A 19060-nucleotide genomic window follows, 5' to 3' on the forward strand; every position below is an offset into this window, starting at 1 on the left:
CTAGGAAATGACACTTGAGTCAGTTTTTTTTATTAAGAACATAAATTTTTAAGCCTTGAATGTCTGTGAAAATCTTACACTTTATTTGTTACTTTGCTGTCTTCTCTAATTAATTGAATTAATTTTTCAAGTTAATTTGTAGATCCTTTCTAGATTATTTTATATTTTGATATCAAATCTGCAAGCCTCAAGGGGGGACCTTCCTATAGATTGTATCAATATTGTTCCTAAATATTCAAGTTTAGAGGATTTTTTGTTTTGATTTCTTTAATATGAATACTCCCATATAGAAAGCGTTAGAGGATTCAATCTTATTGAAATGGACATTAGTTTCCTATTGTGTTGAAATCTTTTTTTTTTAAACTATTAATAGTCTTTGTCCTTTTGACTTTTCTTGAATGGATCTAATTTGAGTTCATTTGGATTCATGTTTACATTTAATCTGATCTAATCTGGTTTGTTAATTTGAACTGCTAGGTTCACATAAGTTTAGCCTAGTCTCCTACTGGCTAGAACTCCAACCCCAAGGGCCTATACTCGCTTAGGCTTGAGCATGCGAGCCACCTGATCATGTTTCTTTTTACCACTACAACTTACCAAGTACAAATCCTTTAGTTTATCAAATGCATGAGGTAGGGATGCAAATAATTGATGTCTTAGAAACTACGAATCCAGCCTGTTTTGCACTTGTATCATTCATATGAAAGGACCTCCTGGATCTGGATTATATGAGAATGAAGAAAAGCTTCTCTTGAGTACCATTTTCTTTATTAGTGAACAGATTGATACTTTGTTTTTTTTAAGGTCAAAGGGTAAGCCCTCACCCCATTTCTGACACTGCATTGGCAGACCTCCAATTGATAAAACCCTTGAGTAGGGATGGCAGAGGACAGGGGGGAAATGGGCCTGGCCTCGGGGGGAAATGGGCCTCGCCTCGTCCTGTTTGGACTGGAGATCAAAGGCGTAGCTAGGGGGGGTAGCCCAGTCCTGCCTCCCGAAACAGTTAAAAAAAAATTTTGTTTTAAAAGCCCAGCCCTGATTCCATATGAAATAGATTTTTATCCATTTTTGTAGGCCAGCCCAGTCCTAGCCCAGCCCTGACTGCAGCAAATAGTTTGATTTGTCTATATGAAATAGATTTTTATTAATAATTGTAGCCATTCTTTATTTTATCTAAAAAAAAAAAAATTGGGGGGCGCTGCCCCCGAACCCCCCACTATCGCACAAATAATTTTTTTTTGCTACAACCCTGTTTGCCCCCCCCCCCCCCCCCCCCCCCCCTCACATGAATCCTAGCTACGCCCCTGCTGGAGATGGAGGACATGAAACGAGTATGGAGGTTAAAATCAAAACCCATGTGGGGATGGGGGCGAGGTTGAACTTACGCTTTCCCCTTCCCCGCTCAGTCACTGTTCCAATCCCCGCCTTGCACCGCCCCCACCCCGTCTTGTCCCCAATCCTTCTTTAAAGATGGCAATGAACCGAGGGGAAATGGAGCTTGTACCGCCTTGCCCCGTTTGAACCGGGGATGAAGGTTAAAATCAAAACCCGTGGAGGGATGGAAGGCAGGATTTTGAGACTGCCATCCCTACCCTTGAGGTCGTCGTGCCTACTATTGGGGAGTACACTCAGCTTCAACCTTGTGGCAAAGGATGCTCCTCGTGGGGTTCAACTTGGTGACATTCACTAGTCGGCCATCCTAGATGAGCACAGTTCTTGTGGGGGACTGATTGTAGATTGAATTCTGTTATTATCACATAGAATAGTACTACTGTGTATTACATGCAGGTGAATCACATAATTACAAAATTTTGGTACACCTGCCTCTAAGAAACAAATAAATAAGTTTTACAAAGTAAGATTTTGCCATTTATCAGTTTAGTACATGATGCGCTTGGAATTATACATATTCAATGTCAAGTTCAGTAATGCTAAATTATGTTACTATGGTTTTGAATGGACAAGCACTTCTTAAAATTAATCCAAAAATGTGCATCTACAGAAAATTTAGGTTCTCGATTAAGGAAGTTGCATAGCAGGGTCACAAAGTTTGAAAATACCAGCAAACAAGAACTCACAAATAAGGGCACGTTCTAAAGTTGCTGCATTTGAAAGATTAGTAGCTTCATCACAAATATTGCTATCATTGAAAACTTGACGGCACCATATATATATATATATATATATATATATATATATATATATATATATATATATATAATCACTAGAATATGAGAACTGAAAATATGGGCATTTTCCAAGACTTTTTTTTTGCAAATTCATTCACGTGGATGTGCTTGGCATGATGAATTTGCTAGGAATCAACCATTGAATCGTCTATTTTCGATGGAAAATATGATATTTGAATGCTTCAATATTTATGAAGAATGAGTCATTGATTTTAAAGCCTTAAAAAAATCTCATTTATGCATCAAAATCAGATGATTCAAGAGTGTGTTCTCATGAAACCAAGCATGTAGATCACATCAGGACAGTTAAATTCAAAAGAAAAGAATAGAAAAATCATGAAAATTGTGGTTCACACATTAGTTCTCATATTTTCACTTTTCATGTTCTAGTGACTATATATATATATAATGTTTAGACTATTTGTTTTCACTTCCATTAAAACTATGCTATAACTTTGGAGTTGAGATCAAAGGAGTGGTTAAGTGTCATAGCCAATCAGATGATAGCATTGTATGCTGAAAATTATACCTTGCTTAGTTTACTTAGTAGGTCAGGCAAGTTAGATTGAACCAGTGAACTCAGAGAAACGCATAAACGTGCACTGTCTTTCAAGCAATAGTTTTCTCACTTGGGATTAAGTTCTCAGTGTAATGAGTATTCGTGCAACTACATTCACATGATACAATCGAGTTTTTGCAGTTTTGTGAATGATCGGACCACGCCCTACACTAAGTGAGCCCAACAACCTCTACACAGACCACCTTGAACATTCTCTTAACTAGGGTTGAATTGAGAATGAATCCTGGGTTTGAATCTAGATTTTAACAGTAATTGGGTTGAGATCCAAATTATAACTGGATATTGGTCTGATCAGCAACCAAATCTATATCCTTAATAGGGATCTAAACTATAATGGATATGGATCCTGAATAAGCATCCAAACTATAACTAAATCTGGATCTTGATATTTATACCCTTGAAAATTTATGAAAATTTTACGCCATTGATTTTTGAAACCTTATAAAAATCTATATCCTTAATAGGGATCTAAACTATAATGGATATGGATCCTGAATAAGCATCCAAACTATAACTAAATTTGGATCTTGATATTTGTACCCTTGAAAATTTATGAAAATTTTACGCCATTGATTTTTGAAACCTTATAAAAATCTATGATCCATGGATCGGAATCAAATGCTCCGAGAAAAGACTCCTAAGTAAACAAGCATATAAATCACGTTACGATCAGAATTAAAAAAAAAACATCATAAATCCAATAGCATGTTTCATTTAGCACCATATCCATTTTGTAGGTCTTTCTCTCTCTATATATATAGTAACTCGGAACAGTAAACGAGCAAATCATTCGTTGTCGGTCGAAAGCAAAAAAGAGGTTTCCACCCAGATCATTAGCAGCTGCCCAGGATCGCCTCTAAAAACCCTAAAAATCGTCGCGTGTTCGACATTTTCATGTCCACTGTTACACGTTTTTCTATATATATTATCCAACATGATCTGAAAATTATTCGCAGTTTATTGTAATAGGACTCAACAATATCGCAAATACTAAAAGTTTTTTTTTTTTTTTAATCAAGAAAAATCATCCCAGTTCAGATGTTCTGTTGCGGTCTAAGAGGTGTCACGTTGATTGTAGCCCTGTTTTGGTGTCTGCATTGTTAAACTCTGCATGTATTCCCTCATATCTGACTGCCCAGAACTTGCTTTAAAAAACACATACCTCAATATCGAACTCTCAACGTCCTTCAACTTGAATGCCTTAGGCCAACCCACCTAGCAAGGTGTGAGAAGCCCTTGCGGTAAATACTAGATGCATGTTATACAACAATAAAGCTATTAATGCATTGGCTGCAATAGAACCTAAAAGTTAAGTCTGCATTGATGTGCTGCCACGTGTAAAAAGAAAAATAGTACTTTCTGAAAATACAAAAATGGTTAGGGATGTAAACGGGTTGGATGTAATCAGACATCCAACCAGAATCCAAATCCAATTAGTCAGGTAGCCAAATTTGAATCCGGTTAATAATTCGATTCGGATTCAGTATTAAATTTTTCATCCAATTCCAGATCCAAAACTGACTAAGATACGAATCCAATTATGTGTAAATATAGGATTTTAAACTAGTCATATCCAGATTCAGTTTGTTCTATTTTGGGCTGAGACTCCAAACAACACTCAGCTAGAATGGAGGAGTGGACCTTTCTAGTTCAAATGATCCTACCCAGGCTTGTCAGGCACTTCAGTCATAGCTCATTTCTCAAATGTAAATATGACCATAATGACAAAAGCTGCAAATCAACGGCAACAAAATTTTAGTGGGAAATTAAAAAAATTTTCTTGCTCTTTTTATTAGCAAAAAAAAATGCAAAAAAAAAGTGCAAAAAATAAAACTATATAATTAAAAATTAGAACAACCCATTTTTTACAAGTTATAACTGATATAAACGTAAATGTCATGATAAAATGGTCGTATGTAAAGGTCATGATAAAATAGTGGTATGTTAATATCATGATATTTTGTTCATTTCAAGTTTTTTTGCAATATTTTGAAAAATTGCCAATATTTGTCACTATTAAGATGCCTCAACATTTGGTCATAAATTCATCTGTGTGTGTGTGTGTGTGTGTGTGTCATTAGAATATTAGAAGCAGAGGAAGGGGTGGTTGTGATGGCTTTTATAGGTGTGCATGCATACCCAATTCCACCATATTTTTTTTCATTTTTTAATCTAATTATAAAATGTGTTCAACATGATTGATTTAGTGTGGATCAGCTTTTGGATAGTCTAATTATGATATATAAGCAGGTTTTTTAAGGTTGAAAAAAAATCAATGGTTCACAGTTTTCTAAATATTAAACTTTGTTTGGACATCCAAGAGCCAGTTCCTAGCAAATGGAGCATGCCGAAGACATCTGAACCGTTGGATTGTTGAAAAATAGGAGGCTTTAACTGGTGCACTCAGGACATCTGCACTTAAGCCTTGCAGATCCATACTTTCTCTTGATAACAGATTACAAGTTCACCGTAGGAACTAGTACCCCCACAGTATGATACTGGAGAAGAAAAATGCTCTCCAAATATACCTGGATTGCATGCAACTATCCAAAATACCAAATGGAAACATGAATTTTGGGTCTTCTATTCTCGGTTACTAAGTAAAGCATATTGACACCTGCCCCGGGAACCCGGAATGGCAGCGGGCTGAGAAAATCTGCTGACCCCTTCGTCCCAGGTTCGACTCCTACCGGGTGTGCAGGTCTCTTTGACTGGTGGGTTCCGTAAAGGCTCGAGTGATCCACCCAGAGTTTACCTTGCAGAGAGGCGGGCCTATTACGTGATCCAGTTCTCGGCGAGGGATCTTCATCATTACAACAACAACAACGCCTTCATCCCAAACAATTAGGGTCGGCGATATGAACCAAAAAGAAAATCATTTTGGGTCCTCCACATGAATCCTTCTCCTCCAATCATTTCTATCCAATGTCATGTCCTCGGTGAGGTTCAAAGCCTTCATATCCTTTCTTATCATCTCCATCCAAGTCTTCTTAGGCCTACCCCAACCTCTTTTAGCTAATATATTTTCTCATTTCTCCATCCTTCTAACAGGAGCATCATTAGGCCTTCGTCGAATATGCCCAAACTATCGTAAACGATTCTCACTCATCTTATTTTCAATGGGTGCAATGCCTACCTTCTTACATATTTCCTCGTTCTGAATCTTAACTTTTAGTGTCTTTTCACACATCCATCGAAGCATACACATCTCAGTTACACTCATTTTTTGAAAATGATGTCTCTTGGCAGCCCAATATTCCGTACCATATAGTAAAGCGGGTCTAATTGTCATCCTATAAAACTTTTTCTTCAACCGTAATGGCATTCTACAATCGCACAACACTCCAGTTGCACTTTTCCATTTCATCCACCCAACCTTAATCCTATGATTTACATCTTCATCAATTTCTTCATTCTTTTGAATGATAGATCCCAAATATTTGAAACAGTCATCCACCGCTATTTCTTGCTCACCAAGCTTCACTACACTCTCATCAATACTTCGTTGCTTACTAAATCGACATTCCATATATTCTGTCTTACTCTTACTCAACGTAAAACCTCTTGCTTCCAAAGTCTGTCTCCATAATTCTAACTTAGCATTAACCCCAGCTCTAGACCCATCAATTGAAACAATATCATCAGCAAACAACATACACCATGATACATTTTCTTGAATTGATCTCGTAAGTTCATCTAACACTATAGCAAAAAAAAATGGCTTAATGCAGATCCTTGATGTAACCCAACCGTTATAGGAAAATTGTTTGTCACCCCTCCACAAGTGCGGACATTGGTTACTACTCCTTCGTACATATCTTTAATTATACTAATGTACTTGAGAGAGATACATTTCTTCATCATTGTCCACCAGAGAACATCCCTAGGTACTCTATCGTATGCCTTCTCCAAATCAATAAAAACCATATGCAAATCTTTGTTCCCCTCCCTATATCTCTCAATAAGTTGTCTAAGAAGATGTATAGCTTCCATAGTTGATCTTTCAGGCATAAAACCAAATTGATTCTCTAATATCATAGCAACTTTCCTCAACCTATACTCAATCACCCTCTCCCAAAGTTTCATAGTATGACTCATGAGTTTTATACCACGATAGTTTGTGCAATCTTGTGTATTACCCTTATTCTTATAGAGAGGCACCAAAGTACTCTTCTTCCACTCATTAGGCATCTTATTTGTCCGCCAAATCTTGTTAAAAAGATTTGCCAAGCAGACTAAACCTTTCTCACCCAAGCATTTCCGGAGGGATCTTCATCATTAAATAAAAAAACAAAAAAAAATAAAGCAAATTGGCCAACCAATATTTCCAAATAAAGAGCGTTTAGTTGATAGAGACTTGTGATGGAGAGGCACGCACACCATGAAGTATTGGGCTTTATTGAGTGCTACTGGGCTCATTGTTTAAGGGTGAATATTAACTCCATGAGAGGATATGTGCTCCATGAGAGAAGGATTGACATGTCTTGAGCTGAGTCAATGAGTTCAGCTCAAACCTATAGCCTTCATGGCTTGTTTAGGAAATGAGTTAAGCCCTGGGCTTTCATGAGCACAAAAGCAAAGAATTTTTTAGACTTGGGAGGAGTACCTATTTTTTTTTTATTGAAGGGTAGACCACACCAGTTATTATTCAACTTATGGGTTTTGAACCTGCAACGTCCCACCACAAGGAGACGTGCACTGACGGCTCCTACCAACCACGCCGAGTACCTAGCAAAGTACTAGATCCCTAAAAATGTAACGTGTCTTCCTTATTGTCCTTTACACCACCCGGACGCTATGGAAATCTTTTATGAGTTACCAAACATATCAGTGATTTCAAAAAATCACTAAACAGCAATTTTCACTAAAAAATTGTAACAGAAAACAACAGTATCATTAAACATAACAATGAGTGTTTCTCAAAAATCTTTAAAAATAGCAGGGATTTGAGTATCGCTTTAAGGATGCACAACAAGCGGAGGTAGCTCGGGCTTGACCCGTTTAAGCTCCGGCTTGAGCTTGAGCAAAAAATAAATGAGCCGAGCTTGAACAAAGGTTTAACCTCGGTACACTAGTTCAGCTCTGTTAGGCTCGATAAACCCTATTAAGCTCAGTTGACATAGTTATATAGAAAATTTAGATTTTATATGTATATTATTTTTGAGATGAATGCAAAAAGAGGAGTTAGCTTAATAGGTAAGTCTTTAGACTCTTTGAAAGTGGCCTGGGTTCAATTCCCACCACACGTGTTTTTCAAAAAGTGCTTTTGACACAAATTTAAACAAAAAAAATTAATTTTTTTTATAAATGTGTTCAGCTTGAGCCAAGCCGAGCTTTGCTGGAGCTCGACTCAAGCTGATCCTGGGCATAGCCGAGCTTGAACAGCCACTTTTGCTTATCAAGTCTAGCCAAGTCAGCCCAAGCTAGGCTCAAACCCTGCTCGTTTGCATCACCAGTACAGTGACTTGTAAAAAATGATGCAGATGGTGCAGGGGACACGTAAATTTTTTTGATGGCATATCAGGGGGAATCACATTGCACACAGTTGACAGACTGTACCCCCGAGATGGAGGGTAGTAAGGTGCAGAGGCACACTCACAGTGTGCAATGTGGTTGCACCTGATTAAGGATGGCAGTGGACAGGGTGAGGGTGGGGGACAAGGTCTCCACCCCCACCCCATCTCAAAATCTTGTCCTTCATCCCCGTTTTATGTCCTCCATCCTCGGTCCAAACGGGAGCGAGGCAGGGCAGGGCAGGGGCTCGTTTTCACTTGGTCCATTGTCATCCCTAAAGAAGAAGTGGGGACGGGGCAGGGTGGGGCAAGGCAAGGATCAGGATGGGGATGAGGCGGGGCAGGGGAAAGCATAAGTCCATCCCCACACGAGTTTTGATTTTAACCTCCATCCCCATTTCATGTCCTCCAACTCCGATCCAAACGGGGTGAGGTCCCGTTTCCCCCTGGTCCACTGCCATCCCTATACCTGATCCGCCCTCAACTTTTTTGGGGGCTCAAGTACTTTGCGAGATAGTCCAACCTGATCACTGGATCTGATATCGGTAAAAAATTATGTATGTATGTCTTAAATAATTGCTTGCAAGCAAATTAAATGGCTCCATTCATTTCCCTTATCCTTTATTTTAAATGGCATGAAGAGCACTTTCCTTTGTAAAGGTGGTCTAGATTGGCTCTACTCAAGCTTAGTCAACAAACGTCGTTCAAGCTCACTCAAAGTCAAGGCTCAACTTGAGCTCAAGCCTGGTACGGTTGTTCCAAGTCAAGCTCTTGCACAATTCTCCCCATAATTCACTCAAATCTCTCTGAGCATGTTTGTTTCAAGTGCGGTTGCATGAAAGACCACGTGAAAAATCCCCAGGCTGAGGGAGTGCTGCTGCATTTTCATACAAAAGTGGGTCATTTTCCTACAAAACACAGTCAAACAAACGCACCCTTATCGTGAGTAACCTATAGATGAGTTCCTGACATAAACCTAATTGGGGAACAAGTGGCACTGCCTTAAATGTGGTGTTCTCAGGAAAGATCAACCAAGGGTCCAAAGCTCAAGGCCCGTTTGTCTCATTGGGAAAGGCAGAGTTTCCTGTGGGAAAAGGACCAATTTCCCACAGGACGTGAAACAAACACGCCCCATGGAAAGATGGCCAGCTCACGTCACGCTATGGTGGGCCGCAAATTTTCCCACAGAGACCATCGTTTCTTGTGAAAACCCAAGCTGGGTCTCAAACTGCATGCCCTTTCCCACCAAAGGGTTTTCCCTCAAGCCCCATTGAGACAAACAGGCTCCAAGTAAAATGCACACAATGAAAAAGAAAACAATTGTCATGTTGTGAATCACTGGTTCATATTGAGGAATGCTGGAAAATTGATAATTAATACGTATCACCAAAATTTTCTTGGAATCTTTCAACATTTTACTATTTCATGCAAAGAGGTTCCTGCTGCATGTTTAGAATCCGATATGCAATTTATTCAGTTCACCTTATCATACAACCAAGGAAACAGAAACATGTTTTGCATCATGATGAAACAATTTCACAACTTTGCGACTGCTGCACAAGGAAAGGAGAATAAGAAGTGATGTAAAAAGTAGATAAAACCTGTGCTTTTATTTAAATTCAAATTTTAAAGTTTTATTTTTTAGGCAAAAGTACTATAGGTTTTACAATTAGAAACATAAATTTCAAAAGGAAATACAACTTTTCTAACATAGCTTACCTCCAACATCAATTTTTTTTTTATTTAATGTCAAGTAAACTTTACATTCATAAGAAACAGGCTTCTAGTAAAGCTTCACAAGATTATAATTTCACACTTAAGCGAGTTCCTGCAAAGTGAGCTTCCAAGGTTTTAAAAAAAAACTTCCAGTAACTATAGTTTGCCAAACCAAATCTCATAACCACATAATCAAGACTCAATCTTGGCCATGCAAGAATACCTGGAAACCAAAATTAAAAATACTGTAGACTTCATGTAAGACAAACCACCGAGAAACCAAACAATCAAAAGACCAAGAAAACCTACATAAACTCAATCGCTCCCTAGAGACTCTTGGTCTCTAAGCTAGCCACTGAGGGACAACAGCTCAATCAGCACAAAACTACCATCAATATGAAGATTAAACCATGGTTCAATATGACCCATAAATCAAGCCATACAAATGGACCAATATGAGCTTGTACGTTTCTCTCGTGCCGAATAAAAAAAACTTGGCTCGTTCATATATATCATCGGGCTGGATTTTAGGTCTGATTGAGTGAGGCCATTCAGGCCCGACTTGTTTTGAGCCGAAGCCTGGCCCATTCCGTGCTGCATTTTAAAGCCCATAACACTGCTGATGTCTGCCACTACCAAGATACCCACAACCCAAATGTGAAGATCACCATGAGCCATCAAATTGTAAGCACACAAAATATGAATAAACTTTTCAGTATTATCATAAAGCATTGGTTTTCGGTAATTCAAACATTTATCAAGTGATGAATATCCAAACATCCGATTCCTTAAACTCTTACCAAATTACAAAAAGGAAAAACTGTGCCTCAGAGACCAAAATTTCTCACCCTCAGCTCCAAACCCCATATTTGCAAAAGCTTAAATGAAGCTAAACAGAAAAACAAATAAAAAGATTCTATTTGGCAACTATGAACTTGCACACAGTTAATCCTAGTTTATGCAAAGAAAGGATGGCCTCAAACTTTAAATCTTCTCTACGGCTGACAAACTATGCCTGCATGACGCAAGGCAGCAAGCAGCAATTTTTAAAAGGCGCCTCTGCCTGCTGCTGCTTTCATGAAATTCATAAGGATTGAGGGGAACCAAACAGAACTGAAAGTTTCTTCCAGTCCCATGAATATAAATTTGTGGAAGCAACAGCATAAATGGTAACCCCAATAGTAAGGATTAGTAAACCAGTCTTTGCACAACCTCCACGGCTTGTGAGCTTTCCCAGTATGGCTTTGCAAAACTTGTCTGCAAGTAGAATGGAAGCTAATCGCTCGGTGTCTGACTCACCACCGATCAAGGCTTGCTCATTCTATCCCCAAATAACAAGTAACTTAATTTCTGAGAAGAGCAAAGATGATGGAAGAAGGATGTAAAAAAGGGTACACAATTCACTCACCTTGACCCTCAGATTCTCAAGTGTCTGCCTCAGGTAATTGAAGGGGCGGAGTTTGGCAGAATATTCCTTCCATTCTTCAGAGATTTTTGTCAGGACAGCTATGCTAGCATCGCTGTGTTCAACATGTACTTTCTCCTGTTGGCCGTTTTGAAGAGGTAAATTAATTTTACATGAGATGTACATCCTAATGCTGCAAAAGATCAAGGAGAAGGCAAACAATGAAAATCACAAACCCATTGCTTGTAACAATCAGAACTCTGAGTTAGACACCAAATGAATGTTTCTGCAGCTTCCCGTGATAGTTCTGGGTTGTCTGCAAGAAAAAAAAAAGCTTCAGAAATAAGCTTAATGCAAACAGTGGCTGGAAGAGATGGAATGATGGTGTCCATTTATGCTGGAAGAAGCTAGCTGATACAAGAACATAGAGTAGAAAGCAAATTCCTACAAGTTATCCAAAAGGGCAACCAATTGACTATGTTAACTCAAAATGCAAGTGGTTGAGTTAATTGACAACATCCAACACTCAAAAACAAGCTTTTTTGGAACTTTATTGTCATCCTTTATTGAGGATGACCAATTCTTTTGGCAAATTTTGTCCTCCCATTAGCAAAGGAAGCATGTTCCACCACTGAACTTACTTTTACTAATAGCAGAGAGAGTTATGGGAAACAGTTGATGTGCTACTTGTTTCATGGCTTTGCTTCCAGGGGAACCTGCAAGAGCCAGCTCCTTCAGGAACGGATATACAGCTTCAAACCTTTCAGTCGCCTGTAGAACATAAGCAATTAGAAAAAGTTGCTTGAGAATCATTGACCAGGATACAAAGTGAATGATCATGAAACAAAATGGAAAGATATGCAGAAGCAGCTGACCTTGATTCTAGCTGAAGGAGTAGGGAAGGTAGCTTGCATCAACAAATCAAGTGCAAAGGGTGGTACCAAGCGCTCCCCCTTTCTCACAGCACCATTCAGTAAAACAGGCCTTGCTTTAGGGTTTGACAAGATTCTGTAAATGCTTGTGCTTTAGAAATAATCACATCCATAAATCATTTGGAACACAGTTAGAAGTCCTGATACAAACCTTTCTAGCAATTGTAAAACTAGGTCTCTTGACTGGGGATTGCTTGACTTCCCTGCAGCCATAGGCAATAGGATTTGAACCCACAAGGACATCCCTACAGCAAGGTCTCCTTGAGATGCCTAGAAGAAAGAAACCCCACCAAGTCTCAATGTTGTTGCTACTATGTTCCATGTCGATTTATATGATACTAAAGTTAGTTCAGAGGTAATCTTCACCTGTGCAATAACCCATATCAAAACAGGAAGTTTCTCTTGTCCTTGATACTTTGGAATGGTTTTCAATGTTTGTGCTAGGCTGATTAATGCTTCAGGTCGTCGCCTTATCACCACAGCCAGAACAAGAAAAATGGCCACCTGCATTATAGTAGGAAGCTTAATAGCATCGAAACAAACTCCCAGAAATTTGGTGCCTGTCTCGCATCAGATGTTCGATAAACAGGGCTGTCTACAATAAGAAACACAGCAAGCCATGATACAGAATTCGAAAACACCAAGATCTGCAACAATAATGACAAATGGCAAAACCATATGAATGGTTTAATATATGCAGGCCCTACTACACCTTCCCAATATCAGGAAGCAGAAAAAAGAAAAGGAAAACAAAAAAGTATCAGCATATGATTTCCATCTCGTCCAACCAACAGAAATACCTGAAAATGATTGAATCACTATGTTTTGTTAATCATTGTTCCTCAGAAGAAACAGAAGCATCCAGTTATAGCCTAAACATATTCTTAGTATAATTTTGGGTTTCCAAGCATGTGATTAGACTCAAGGTGTTCAACAAAGCACTTATACCGACGCAAACTCCAGGCTAGCATAACAACATAAAATGCTCAAATACCAACCACATTTTCTAGTCATAGGCACAGGGTGCACATGATTAACTGCTTGCAGAATAACCTTCTCCTGCCTTCTATTGTGAAGTAAGTTACAGTGTGTTTCTCCAGAACACAGGAGGAGTCTGTCCAAATGGTACCATAAAACTTAAGATATTAAGGTAGGTGCACTCTATAATGGTTCACAAGAGGAAATTTATCATTCTAATTACCATATAAGCTAGTTCTGTCACAGGATATTGGGTCCCTGAGAAGGATGCCACCACTCAAACACTTGACCAGGTTAAAAAATTACCATGCATAAGGAAACCATAAATGCAAGAGAACCATTGGCATATTAGAAGGCTTTTTGAATTTTGACATTCAAGAACTTAGAACAATTTAGTAAATACCGGTTGTAACACCTTACACATTTATAGATGAACCAACTCATCAATACAAGGAGATTCATGAATTATGATGTATCCTACATGAAGAAGAGCCCTACATATTCTCTATGGAAACATCGGTCATTGCTGACGTCAACATGATAACATCTGCAACTAAGAAAGATGATCATACATCACATATGAAGTAGGCACTACATAAATATTCCTATAATAATTCACTTACTTCTCGAAGAGAGGAATATCTTTTGATCTTCTTTTTATTGATCTGATCTTTGTTTTTTTTCCTTTTCTCAGCAAGCTGGGGTTGGGGTTCAGTTGTTCTGATCTTAACCTTCAAAAAGTTAGCATTTATAAAAGCTGCATCTTTTTTTGAGTAGAGTTGCAATATCTAGATTCGGAACAAGGAATCTAATCACTGCCCAGTTTGGATAGCAAGTAGTCCTCTATCCCAGCAAACCAGGGTCTTCAGGCACCTAGACTAGGACAAGCGTCGACAAGCAAGGGGGATGCAGAAAGAAATTTCAAGTAAATGTATCAACATTATCCTTCCGGCAACAAAAGCATGCATCTTAATTATTTTCTGGATGTGACACTGTGGACCATTGAAATATATTTTATGTAAAAAGGCAGACATCTGCACTGGATTTCTCTGATTCTCTAAGCTCGATTCAGCTAAATTTCATCTATGGGTACAGGCTGCACAATTTCAGTGAGAAGTCAAAGAACCTTATTATTTTATGTAAACACCAATGAATTTCAAAAGCAATAATATCATAGGAGTGCCAAGAGAATTGGAAATTGCAGTTTAAACTATAACGTGCCCATACTTGCACAAGGAGTTAGACAATCATAAAGCTAGGAGTAATATACAAGCCATCATAATACACATTGATGACATAAGTAGCAACAAATTCCAACCGACCTTGCTTCTCAAAAAGAAGAAAAAGAAAAATCCTACACATAAAGAAAAAGATGCAACGTCAAACAAAAGTCAACAAAACAGAAACAAACATGCATATTATGAGCATTCCTACTGTCTCTTTTCAAAAAATGGGACACAGATTTTCCTACTGTTAGCAACAGTTATCCAAAATGGGACACAGAATTTCCTCAGCAGAAAGATAATCACCTGTGCTTTGGATGATGGTGGCTGCACAGACTTCCTTGAGCCCTTAACAGTTCCTTGATGGGCTAAAAGATCAGCAAGGATACTGTCTAATGCCCACAAAATAAATTCACCAAAAGCATCAGCAGGCCTCTGGCCAATCCAGTCAACAGATGTTTTATATACATCTTCAGAAATGTAACTCACAGGTACCTGAAACAAAAATAATATTGGAAAGCCTTTCACTTTGCAAGCCATGTGTCTCAACCAACAGCTCTATACCATAATAGGTAATATACTAATAGTGAAAATTTTAGTTAAAATTTTGATTATCAAAAATAAAATTAAACAATAAACACAGATAAAGGTGGCATAGACAGATAAAACAACACTGAAACTCTAGAGCAAGGTAATTAGTCGTGTATATATAGATCAGAAAGACCGAAGTGCCTGATCACTGAGCGAAAGCTGATTCTCTGCTGCCAAGCCTGAAGCTTGGCTCCTTCAGTTCATGTAATGTACCACCTCTATATTCACCCTATCAATACCGGCAACCATTGGTGGGGTTACCTTGTGAAACCAATGTTAATACCTTAATGGGATATAAGCGCTCAAACATACACCAGCAGCATTGATGACAAAGCACAAATATAATGATTTAAATGCATAAGGATTTTGAGGGGAAACTTTTTCATACCAGAAAGTTGCACTTTTATAACCAAAAGCAAATTATGTAAGGTTGAAGATGCAATAGCAGGGCATTGTTTAGAAGAAGTCACAAACACCTAGCAAAGATTCACTCTTATGCACTAAAAAGTGGTAGGTATCAACTACGGAACCACTGTCCCTAGTGTGTCCATGGAGTAGGCAATAAACTCTTGAAGATTCGAGAAAATTAGTTCAACCTGTATATGCTAATGAGACTTTCAGATTATAAGCCGCAAAAAGAATGCATTTTGATACTTTCTTCCTTGCCAACTCAACCGTTCATGGGTAAAACTGATACTTTCGGGATGATAAATAAAGATATACTGAAAAAATAAAATCTTATCTATGAACTCAGTAATCAACATTGTTAGGAAAATGGTCTGCATTGCTATAAATAATGTGATAACGATTCTCCATTCAAATAGTTCCAAGAGGTTGTTCGGATGCATCCATTTATACAAAAAACTAGACGAGAGGGGATATTGCTTGGTGGATTACAAGGTAATTCCCAACTAAACTCATTTTTTTGGAAAAGTAGGTGTATGAAACCCAAAAAAGTTAGGAGGAGGAAATAAGATCAAGGTTTATCCCTCATAGCAGAACAAAGTCGTACAACAGAAACAGCATTCAAATCACATAAAACCATCGCCGATCACCAATACTCACATCTAACTCGACTCAAAACGATAACTAACACACCAATGAGCAACAAAATTAGCTCCAAAAAACTCAAAATTCTACATACATCCGTTTAATTCATCCAACAAAATTAGAAATTTTAAAATTACAAGCAAAGATCGACTCACATCCACGATCTTCTCGATGGGGGATTCCTTGAACATCTTCGTCCACGGGAATTGAGACGCGCTGACTGCAGAGAACGCTCTCGCGTAGTAATCCGCGAACCTCATGAGCTGAATATCCGCTGCATTCTCATACGAACCCTAATTCCCCAAAAATCACGAAAAAAGTCAATTGTGTGAGCCTACTCCTTCAGAAACCACCATTCCTCAAACTCAAACCCACAAAAACTCACGGATCAGCAGCTATCGCTTAGATCGGAACTCACCGAGACGCTGACGAGGAACACCGAGAGGTCGGCGGCATCGATCTTGGAGGCGGCCTCCGCCACGGTGACCTTCGGCTTCTTGGGCTTCTTCTGCTTGGGCTTCTTCTCTTCCACGACGCTATTCGGGTGCGAATTCTCGGCATCGCTCTCGTTGTCGTCCGAGCTCCCGCCGCCGCCAGAGGCCTTCGCGAGGATCTCGGAGGCTGCGGAGTCGATCGCCGCCTTCTGGGCCTCGAGGGCGCGGCGGCGCCGCTCCTCGGCTTGCTGCTCCACCGATCGGAAGACGTTCTCTCCAGTTCCGTTCGGGCGAAGCGACTCGCGGGGGGCGACGGAATTCTCGTGTTTGGTTTTCCGCTGGCGTTTGGGGTACACGACCTCCTGCCACCCGTGATTGCTCCGGGAATTCTCGGCAGATTCTATCGAAGTCCAAGAACTCTCCTCCATCGCCACTTAAGAGAGAGAGAGTTTGACCCCAGAAAGGAAGACAGGGAAAAGGAGAAAGGAGACTTTACTTGTGGCCCTCTGTCTGGTCTGCATTTATCTGTTTGTCAAAAACACCCGACTTTTTACCTCAAATTACGAAATTGGTATTGTGTTTTCATTTTTTACTAATTTGTTTTATTATGGATAATGTTTGAATAAACTACTATTATTTCTAAGTCTTTTTCTAAAATGGGTTTAAAAAAATGTGGATGTAAATGGTTTGGATTCAGCCGGATACCCCACCGGATCCAAATTCATTTCATCGGATTCGGTCGCCAAGTCGGATCGATTAATAATAGGATCCGGACTTTGTATTGAGTTTTGCGAGTTCGAGTTTGAATAACATCTACGTTCAATTGAAATCCCAACCTCAATGCATGTAAAAATATTGTACTTTAGGCTATGTTTGGGAGCCTTGAATGGGTTGTGGTTTCCCCAATGTTGTAAGTATCGGACCTGTATCGATTTGGCCAACATTCAGGTGAATACACCGATACCGATTCTCAAGTGAATAGCTCCGAATCTGCTAAAAAAATACTGTCAATCAGAATGTGACATGTAAAGCTATTCAAATAATATTAAAAATTTAATTATAAGTTATTTTTTATATTTATTAAAAAATAACCGATTCAGGTCAGTATCGTATCAATTTTCTCGCAATACGATACATATTCGCCCGATTCAGGCCGATAAGCACCGATACTGACAACACTGGGTTTCTCCATACTCTCATGTTCTCTTGTTGTTTGAGAGCAGTGGCATTGCTGAAACTATGCATTGGGAATGGTATTGGCAACCCTAACACTACATTTTAATACCATTCACAAGAGGATTGGCAAAACAATATTTTGGCAACATACTGAAAACCCTATTTCCATCCCAATGCAAAGCTCTCAAACATAGCCTCAAGGTAGATGGATAAGGATTTTTTTTTTTAGAGAGAGAGTATATATGGATTTGGTTTTAGATTATCCCTATCTAACTCTGGATCTAACTAGCTTGGACTTGGCAATAGCCAGATCCGAACTGAGTCCAACCGGTTTACATTCCTTGTTGAAAACTGATTTAGATCTGATATCCGACCAACTCTGAATATGATTAGTCAGATTCGGTAAAGCAAATTGAATCTGATTAACAATCATATTTGGATACAATATGCAGATTTGCATCCAAATATGAAATTTTCAAATTACATGAACTGATTATATACAAAATACATTTGATTAATAATTAGATTTGGATTTGGATTTGGATTTGGTATTACCTTTTTGTCATTCAACTCTGAATCTAATTGTGCTAGATCTAAAAAAGATTGGATTCAATAATGCCTATATCCTGCCTAAGTGCCACCCATTTACATCCCTATCCAAAAGTCTATGAGTGTTTCCTTGTTCAGTTTCTTTTGGGATCAGACCGGTGGCTTGCTTAGTGGTTGTCCTTTTGCATGCTAGGGCACTGGATCGGGGTTTATTATATAGGAGGGGAGGCCCATTAAGTGATTTCTTTCTTTTTAAAAGGCAAGCTGAGGTTAGGCAGATCCCTACCAGTTATACAACTGTACCATTGGGTTTTGAACCTGCAACGTCCCGACACAAGGTTACCTGCACTAGCTGCTCCTACCAGGCAAGCGGAGCCCCGTTGGTCCCATTAAGTGACTTCTGTTCCTATGCAAGTTCTTCGTCTCAAAAAAAAAAAAACTAATGAACATGAAAACGATGGTTCATTGATAAATCTCTTTTTCAAAAAAAAAAAATCTAGTTCATTGATAAATCACCTATCCGGGTTGCTAGTAAGCTTTGTGTGCATGAACTCATAACCGTGCCATTTGCATCATTCAAGAAGACTGAAGGCATACATCTTCTCCTGGAGGAGTGATCATCTTGAAATGTGATAGCTGGGTGCGTTTGAATCGCCGTTCGTGCCCATGCAAATGTGGGATGCATGAACACAATATTGGTGCGTCCTGCAAATGCCGTTTTGGC

At 38.9% G+C, this 19060-nt stretch overlaps 1 protein-coding gene across 2 annotated transcripts; it reads right to left on the reverse strand.

Annotated features, from left to right (window-relative positions):
• Positions 1-10733: 10733 nt before the first annotated feature.
• LOC149834115 (uncharacterized) lies at positions 10734-17082 on the reverse strand. 2 transcript variants are annotated; one of them, XM_090009981.1, is made up of 10 exons: positions 16596-17082; positions 16333-16470; positions 14843-15031; positions 12702-12839; positions 12487-12605; positions 12279-12411; positions 12045-12174; positions 11640-11719; positions 11407-11541; positions 10734-11319 (listed from the first exon to the last, which is right to left on the reverse strand). In XM_090009981.1, the coding sequence occupies exons 1-10, from the start codon at positions 17037-17039 to the stop codon at positions 11083-11085; spliced, it is 1743 nt and encodes a 580-aa protein (XP_089866107.1). In that variant the 5' UTR covers positions 17040-17082; the 3' UTR covers positions 10734-11082. The 2 variants fall into 2 exon arrangements, with proteins under 2 accessions (XP_089866107.1, XP_089866106.1); XM_090009980.1 differs by having other exon boundaries at positions 12279-12426.
• Between the last annotated feature and the right edge of the window lie 1978 nt (positions 17083-19060).

The sequence above is a fragment of the Nuphar pumila genome, chromosome 6 (assembly GCF_984573655.1).
Source record: "Nuphar pumila chromosome 6, dmNupPumi1.hap1.1, whole genome shotgun sequence".
Taxonomy (NCBI): domain Eukaryota; kingdom Viridiplantae; phylum Streptophyta; class Magnoliopsida; order Nymphaeales; family Nymphaeaceae; genus Nuphar; species Nuphar pumila.

Excerpts from the sequence above, each read along its gene's own strand:
- LOC149834115 (XM_090009980.1), bottom strand. The coding sequence starts at position 17,039 with ATGGAGGAGAGTTCTTGGACTTCGATAGAATCTGCCGAGAATTCCCGG. Across the intron at positions 16,471-16,595 it reads TGTTCCTCGTCAGCGTCTCG|GGTTCGTATGAGAATGCAGC; the intron begins GTGAGTTCCGAT and ends TTGGGGAATTAG. Across the intron at positions 12,840-14,842 it reads CACCATCATCCAAAGCACAG|GTGGCCATTTTTCTTGTTCT; the intron begins GTGATTATCTTT and ends ACTATAATGCAG.